This window comes from Notamacropus eugenii, chromosome 3 (assembly GCF_028372415.1).
Source record: "Notamacropus eugenii isolate mMacEug1 chromosome 3, mMacEug1.pri_v2, whole genome shotgun sequence".
Lineage (NCBI taxonomy): Eukaryota > Metazoa > Chordata > Mammalia > Diprotodontia > Macropodidae > Notamacropus > Notamacropus eugenii.
Window position 1 is genome coordinate 289,306,427 of NC_092874.1, and position 8,651 is coordinate 289,315,077.

The window sequence follows — 8,651 nt, forward strand, 5'->3', positions numbered from 1 at the left end:
CGACTTGCTGAAGGCTCAGATGACGGTTAGCATTTTTTAATAAAGTTTTTAAATTAAGGTATGTATGCTGTCTTTTTAGACAAAATACTACTGCACACTTACAACACTAGAATATAAATGTAAACAGAATTGTATATTCACTGCCTTTATTACAATGTTTGCTTTCTTGTGGTGGTATGGGATGGAACCCTCGCTATCTGGGAGGTACCCCTGGAGGGAGCACTGCCTGACTACACTCTTGCTCCTGACGACTTCTGAGTTCCCCGGGGTACAAGATGGGGGCTTCAACCAGCCCCTAAGGGGGGCTTTCTCAGGGGAACCCTCCACTCTTTCAGCCTTCAGAAACAAAGCCTGGAAGCTTACAGGCTTCCCTGGTTTGTCTCTGGCTGTGCTGGGAGGTGACTGCTTTGCTTGTGGGTGCTGGGGTTAGCTTACTATTGTTCCTCATTGGATTTTTAAATCATTACTCAGTTGATTCTAGTGTAAATTTCAGCTTTTCACTGCTGAACAGTTTCCTTCCATTCTAGCAGCCCCATTGGCTGGAAATCAAACTTTACTGAGTAAAAATTACTACCAGTTGAGGTCCAGTGTGTCATGTCTTCTAGCAACTGAGATTTAAATTTATACATGCGGTACATTTTAAAAAGCTTTTTGTAAACTTGTTGGCTGATATCATTTAAAAATATAAAACTAGACAAGTTGATTTAACAAATGTGTACTTTTTAAGGGAAATGTTATGTATTTTGTAGGGGAAAGGGAAGAACATATAATAAAAAGTTGGTTAGAAATACAGCGTAAAAAAAGCAATATTTGACTTTAAGACCTTTTCCTGTTTCTTTATAAAAGATTACCCCCATTTATCATAATCTCACTTATTATAATCAATAATTTACTCCTTTATTTCCAGGTAAGGGAAGGTAAATTTGGATGGCCAGAGGACACCCAGTTAACTTGGGGTTTACAGGCCAGATTCCTTCCTTCCTTCCTTCCCTCTCTCCCTCCCTCCTTCCTTCCTTCTTTCCTCCCTCCCCTTCCTCCATCTTTCCTTCCTTCTTATCTTGGACAAAACCTTAAACCCAGTGCACTCAGAAAACTACACATTGGACAACAATAAGTCCCTGCCCAAACTTCACTTGAGGGCTCTTTTTGGAACACTCCTGTGTTCAGAATGACTATCAGTAGTAAATGTTGCTCTTTCCCTCCCAGCTCCATTTACTTATTTTTTTCCTTTCTTTTGCTCATTAAAGGGGCCATTCTCTATTTACTTCTTAAAGAGGCTTATTCATTGAATACTTCACTCTAAGTAAGTTCCTGAATAGACCAAGGTCTCCCATTGCATTCTGGACATTTCCAATCATCCTGATAAATATCTGGTCACTGGACCCAGATGGCCCAGGAGGAGAAAGTGAGGCCAGTGACCTGCACAGCCCTCCCTCACTCAAAACAAAGTCAAGTGCAAGTCAGGTCATCATTTCTCTGATGGCATGGTCTTCTTCAAAAACGAAGGACAAACACAGACCTTTATTATAATCAATATCCTAACAAAATTTCCCAAATTGCCTATGTTTTGGAAATCTGAATCATGTTTAAAGCTGGACCAATACTACAAGTAGCACTAAAATGATCACCCATTAGGTGCTGAAAAGTGTTTTCATTATCACAACAGATTTAAGAAAAATAGAGTAAGCATCTCCTCTGAAAGTCAAATGCAAAGTAAATGACCATGAATGGCTACTAGGCAATTCTCCTAGAAGCTTTGCAACATGAAATTGTGCTCTCCTTAGTCATTTTTGCCCAAGCAGGTATTAGTCACATCTTCCATTCACCATCAATTTGCTGTTATGCTAGTCCCTTAGAAAAAGACATTTTCTCCTTCAATTTTTTTTCTCAAACAAATACACATTTGCAACATTTCAACTTCATTAGGCAGTCAGTTCCTAAGAATGAAGTATGACTAATTCCTAATGTGTTGGCTATAGAAGGAAGGCTTCTCCAACCCTATCAATGATACGGATCAGATCCACCACATTTGTTTTTATAGAGAGTCAGGCCCCAAATGGTGGAAAATGGAATAAATGTACATCCTGACCAATGCTTTAATAAGCAGTCCTTTTTTGTTCATTGTGCCTTGTGGAGCTAATATTTCAAAGATGACTTTAGAACATGCTGAACACGCAGTCTAAAAAATTAGCTTGTCAAATTGTTGGTTTTCTCTCCCCTCAGAAAGCAAAATAAAAACACAGAATAATCTGCTATAGACAAATGTTTTCAAATAAGAATGCAACCCGTGGATTACTTCTTCAAACTACATTTTTCAATGCCATCTCTTGACTATAGAAAGAACTCAGTTGTTTTTTTTTTAGGCCCACAATATATCAGCATTTATTGAAAATAATGAAACAAAACAAACCTCTGAAAAATATTTTTTTCTTGCTTTTAAAAGAAGAGTATTATTCTTGGCAAAATGCCTTTTCTTTCCTATAATTTTATCTGCTTTACAATAAAAGAAATGTATATACAAGGATTCAAAATCTTTGATTTTGTCAGCACAAAGAACTTATGATATGAGAAATCTCTCCACCACACAGAGGACAACCAGCTTATAACTTAAGAGAGAACTTCCAGAGAGTTGCCTGAGGTATAAAAAGGTGAAGTGATTTATATGGGGTCACGGAGCTAGAAAAGTACCAAAGGCAGGATATGAACAATAATCTTGTTTCTATGCCTAGCATTTAATCATTCTATCTACCACGCTACAAACTCACCACTTCTACACACAGAGGCAGATATGCATATGAACGTTGGTGTATACATTTATGTGTGAAGTGTTTGTATATGCCTAGATATATGTAGACATATATTCTCATATCCAGAGCTACGGTGTCAAAGTGCAGGGAATTACCAGTGAGAAAACTCCCTTCATCAATGCAGATAGGCTACAGTTCTACATCTTTGAGGAAAGAACTCAGTTTTGAAGGTTACCAAATACAGTTTCCAATCTGAAAATTTTGAACTAATATATAAGCTTGTGTTTCATTCTACTCGCTCAACATGTCAAGACTGCTAAATAAAGGGAAATTTCTTCTACCTTCAACTTCTCTTTTATAAATCAGAAACTTTAAAAATACTCAGAAGCTCCCAATCTGAATGTTCCTACTCACCTTCTAATGGTATCTTTGTAAGGAAAAGACTGCTTCTCCGTGTAGACACCTTTTAGTTTATTAGATCTCAGAAGGAAAAGCCTATCCAGGCAACTCCCCTTCTCAGTATAATAAAAAGACTAAGTTAACTTGTTGCCTGTTTGGAATATCCTCCTCCCCATTCCTAAAAAACACCGAAAACCAAAACAAACCTCTTGCATGGGTATTTGTAATTAAGGATTCTTAAAGTGAAATTACAGACATTTGCAGAGCACCTACTATGGGCAGGGTCCTCTGAAGAACACAAACAAGTACAAGCACAGACACTATGGGCAGTCAGAGGACCCAGGTCCAAATCCCAGTTCTGCCCTTGGCCACCTCTCCCTGGCCCTCTCTGGGCCTCAGTGTCCTCATCTGTAAAAGAAGGAGCAGAGTCCCTTTCAACATCCCAGCTCCAAAGAATGTGAGAACACCTCTAGTAAGCGCCAAGGAGCATTCTCTGAGGAGGTGGTATTTAAGGTGAACAGGACTTAAATTTGATTCAAGTTGTATTTAGTACTGACTTCATGCAGCATCCTAAGCCAAGTAAGTGCTGGGGGAACACAAGGTTTTGCTAAGACATAGCTTGTGCCCTCAGGACGCTTCCAGTCCAGTAGGGGGCTAGGACATATTAACATTACGAGATCCCAAATGCCAGGGGGAGGAGAACAAGACCATTATCTTGGGGAGGGGAGGGAAGGTGGCTGCTGGGTGAGCTGGGCTTTCAGGGATGGATGGAAATTCACCAAGCAGAGCGGTGACAGTGTCCAGGAAAGGAACAATGTGGACAGGGGCACAGAGAGGAGACAGCCCATCACTGACATGGGGGAGTTCAAGGTTTGGTCAGAGCTTCAAGTACAGGAGTGACCCTGGCAAGGTGGAGTGGTGCCAACCGGCAGAGGGCCGTGACTGTCAAGCTGAGGGTTTAAAGTTTCCTCAGTTTTCTCAGTATGGTATTAGGGTGGTTATGCAGGATGACAGGATTTGTGGCAGCCCAGAAACATAAAGAAGATGGGCCTGGAGGTGATGTGAATAGTGCAGAGAGGGGGAAGGAGGATGGCAGAGAGGGTGGAGAAGATCTCTTAGGAAGCTTCTGCCAGGCTGCTGGCAGAAGGAAGAGAGAGAAAGGGACAGGGTCAAAGACCCAGAGGAAGAATATATAGGACTTGAGAACTAAATATATATGAACAACAGGGCAGAATTGAAGGCCTTAAGTAAGCATAGGTGTTTGAATGAAAGGCAGTGCCATGGAGAGAATAATCAAGCCAAGAAGTGGCAGAGGGTTTGAAATGAAGATGAGCCTGGTTTGAGACAGACTGAGCTTGGTTTGGGGGGCGGGGAGGGGGGAAGGAGCGAGTCAGCCTGGCCAGAGTCCAGAGGAATGACCTGAGGAGGCTGGCTCATGGAGGCCAGAAAAGCCTTCAATGGCCATGTGGACCTTACTCTGCAGGCTTGGGAAACTGCAGAGGTGAATTATTAACCCAGGTCAAGCGCTTCAGTTAGTCTCTCTCTTCCCTTCTGGCTCAGAGCTGTTCCATATTTACAATCAATTGTAGCTAACAATAGAGCTCTTTAAGGTTTATATATGTGTTCTAGCTACTCTGATGATAATAAAAATACTTCTACATCAAGGACGTATGAATTTACATGTGGGGCCTCCCAGCCCATCTCTATATCTCATGAGCTACTAGGGCCAACTCGGGCCAAAGCTTCACCCCTGTGTCTCTCCTGATGCAATTTTAGCCTGTGTAAAGTTGCTGGTCTTTGGTCACCAGATGCTCAAAGGGCCTCTGAGAGTGAATGTTCTATTGGCACAGTCTTCAAGAACTCAGGGCTACCCTCACACCATAATGAGGCATCAGAAAAGGGCTTCCATGGAGCCTGGTCATGAGGAAATCTAGCAGGCGAAGGTTATAAAGCATTAGCCTCAAAACCGAGACAAACACTTCAAATCTTGTGATCCTCATTTTACCAGTGGAGAAACTAAGGATTAGAGATAATCGGCATATCCAAGGTCAAAGCACAAATCAAATTCAATAGACATTTATATAGCACCTACTGTATGCAAAACCTATTTCGGGACTGAGGGAGGTCTCCAGCTAGGAAGAGGCAGTCAGAACTTGAACTCAGATCTTGGGACTCTAGCATTCTTTTATCCTGTCACAGCTCCCTCCTCCCTCACACAATGACACTGATATGATTCTTCTGAGGATTCTCTAGTTGACGGTCTGGCCATTTTTAAGGGGTTTTCTTTTCCCTGGAGGAATAAATGCCTGTGCTATACTGGTCTGATGCCATTAGCACTGACTCAGTGCCAGGTGTGAGGCGAGCATTTGCTCTGAATCTCCTCTGCCATTTATCATCACCTGTCTGGGAATCCAGGGAAAAGGGCTGTTAAGGAAAGTTTCCCCATGAAGGGAGGGTAGGGCTAGAAGCTGATATTTCAGGGGGATGATGGGAAGGAAGGGAGAGCATCATTTCCTAGGTTTCTCCCATGTGATGGGCTGGGAGGATCTCTTTCTGAGGTGCCTATAAAGTCCAAGTGTGCTGGATCTTCTCAGCCACAAGGCGGAGTAAGGAAAAGCTGAGCCACAAGCCGGGCCCTGCTGCTGCTCCAACATCAGCCTCAAGGTGGAGAAGCCCCCAAATGCCCGTAGTCTTGGCTCTGGCACCAAAACAAAGAGTACACACAGAGACGCGCTGGCGGCCAGGGCTGTACTCAGGGAGAGCAGGAAGCCACAAGCTTGGGGTGGACTGGATTTGGGGAATACACAGAATGGAGCAGAGAGGCCAGGAGAACTCTGGTCGTTTTGGTTTAATTCTTAAGTAATAGCACTCCTTCCTTCCTGCTCTCAAACGCAGACTTGATTAGAAAGCCCAGGGCTGTGGCGTGTGCCTGGGAGATGGCAGGCATCAGGGCATTCAGGCTGAGGTCCCAGCTCTGGCCCCTCCTAGCCCCCTGACTCCATGCAACTTATCTGACACCTCTTTGCTTCAAGTCTCTCAGCTATAAAACGGGGCTAAAGAGGGCTGCAACAGGGGCCACTCAGCAAACTTCAGAGCTACCATTTTCTGATCCTGTAGAGAGAGGAGGGGATGTCTCATCCTGGTTCTGCTACTTTGGGGGGCTTCAGTGTCCTCTTCTATGAAATGAGAAGGGAGGTGGTTTCCAGGATCCTTGATAATAAGCACAGAGGAGGTCCCCATCTGCCCAGCAGCCCTCTGCTGCTCTATACTTAGAGTTTCAACACCACACAAGGATCAGACATACAGTTAGAAGGGCCAAGGGGGTCCAACACCTTCATTTTTATATTAGAGAAAAGGGAGGCCCATGGAGGTGAATCAGTGTCACAAGTGGGATCTGAAGTCCCAAGCCTGGCCTGTGCCTATACCAGAAATCACAGATCTCCCCCATCCCACCACAAATGCACTGACTTATGCATGGGGCACATTACCTACCCCCAACTCCAGCAGGGAAGTGAGCTCCTTGATGGCAGGGACTTGCTTTGGAGCCAGAAGAGGTCTGGCTCTCGCTACCAGTGTGCCCTTGGCCAAGTCACTGAATGAGAAGGGGGCTCACTTTGCTCTCTGTAGGTAGGGACCTCTAACCCTTCCAAACTGTCCCTCCCCCCCAAACCCACAGACCAGCTCTTTCAGTGCTTAGTCCTCCCCCACTGCAGGCACCTAAGAAGAGCTGGGATCATTTATACAGGGCTCTCAAGTTTGCAAAAGGCTGTACATACATCATAGTCACCTCTCCAGACCCCTCATAAAATGTTTGGTCCCTGAGGGATCACAGAGTCACATATCCAGAGATCAGAGGCTCCTCCAAGCCCATGTAACCCAAATTGCTCATTTGACAGGCAGAGAAACTGAGGCTCGGAGGATGAGTTCTAGGGACAATAGGGTTCTTACAGCCCACCCAGTGCAACCCCCCCTTACAGGTACAGAGAAAGAAAACCGAGGCTCAGGTACAAGGACTTCAGGAGCCAATTTAGGCCAACGTCCTCCTTTTACAAATAAAGAAACTGAGGCTCAGAGATTCACATAAGGATGAAGAGGTGGCTGGCATCTCCAAACTTTACACAGAAAGAAACTGAGGCTCACAGAAAATTACAACATCCCATGCTGACTGACTGACCTGTGGCTCTAGAGCCCACCCCCTCCATTTCACGGAGGAAGAAATTGAGGCTCCGAGAAAATTACAGTATCCCACACTGATTGCCAATCAACATGATTGACGGGTGGCTCTGGGGTAAGGGCCTCGGAGTCCATCCTTCCCCCTTACAGAGGGGGAAACTGAGGCTCCGAGAAAATTACAGTATCCCATATAGATCATCGATCAATACGACCGACTCGTGGCTCTCACGGAGAGGGAAGCAGACGGTGACATCACACGTTGATCGACACGTGGCTCTGGGAGCCGGGCCCCCTCCCCACCCTCCTTCCCTCCCAGTCATTGTCCGAGCCCGGACTCACCTCCACCTGTTGATGCCCACGTTGGAGGAGCCCGCGAACCAGGGGTCCAGGATGTAGACGCAGCGCACGGTGTCGGCGCCCTCGATGCACTCCTTGAGCGCGGGGTTGTCGTGGAGCCGAAGCCCCTTCCGGAACCAGTGCACGGCGTTCACTCCCATCTCGCAGCCTGCCCGTCTCCCGGAGGGGCCTTAGAGAGCGGCGGGCGCTAGGACCCAGCGAAGCCCGCGGCCGCCCGGCCACATCGCGTCCCGGCGGACCGGTGGGGGGGAGCCTCGCGCCGACGCCCCGGGGGTCACGTGGCCGCGCCGGCCCGAGCCGGGGCCGACAGAGAAGGAGAAGAAGGGGAAGCTCAGGTTCTGGCGCCGGCCTTGGTCCGAGGCCGGATCCCGCTCCGGCCCGCCTGCTCTTGGGTTCCCGGAGTCAGTGCCAGCTCCGGCTCGGACTCTGGCTCCTCGCGCTGGGGCGGACGCGTCAGCAGCCCAGGCCCCGCCCCCGGACGCCCATTGGCTGAAGCCCCTGCCACGTGACCGCCAGCTCGTCACGTTTCTGAAGTGTGTTTACTACACCCGGCAACCGGCGGCAGGGAGGAGCCGGGGACCCATGGCGGCGCCTCGCGCTCCCGAAGCAGCCGCTCGGCCCCTGGCCGCCGCCGCAGGCTTTGCAGACGTGAGTCGTAGCTGACGGCGCTCCCCGTCCTTCGCTCTCACGGGTATCGATGGCGTCCCAGCCTCCCCCTTCCCCCCCACGGAGCCGGTGGCGACCTCTCCCCGTACCGCGTGAGCCAACACCCAAGCCCCGCCCCCGAGGGCCGCGATTGGCTGCTGACAGTCCGGGAGCCGGTGGAGTCCCGGATGAGCACGGGGCTGCGAGGAGCTCGGCGGCAGCCGCGCGCGCGCGCTCCCGGGGCGGCCCTGCACGCGCCCGGCGCGTGGTCCCGTGCTGAGCAGTGAGCCTGCGCAGCCGCTCCCGCCCTGCCCTTGCCCCTGCCCCAGC

At 47.9% G+C, this 8,651-nt stretch overlaps 1 protein-coding gene across 2 annotated transcripts in view; it reads right to left on the bottom strand.

Moving 5' to 3' along the window:
* Nucleotides 1–8,375, bottom strand: part of CRY1 (cryptochrome circadian regulator 1) — a 53,215-nt gene extending 44,840 nt beyond the window's left edge. The window contains exon 1 of one of the 2 annotated variants that reach the window (XM_072655831.1): nucleotides 7,659–8,375. In XM_072655831.1, coding sequence (XP_072511932.1) covers nucleotides 7,659–7,816 — 158 coding nt within the window. In that variant the 5' untranslated portion in view covers nucleotides 7,817–8,375. The remainder of the gene's footprint in view (nucleotides 1–7,658) is intronic. The other variant, XM_072655830.1, reaches the window with a different exon arrangement.
* Nucleotides 8,376–8,651: the final 276 nt, after the last annotated feature.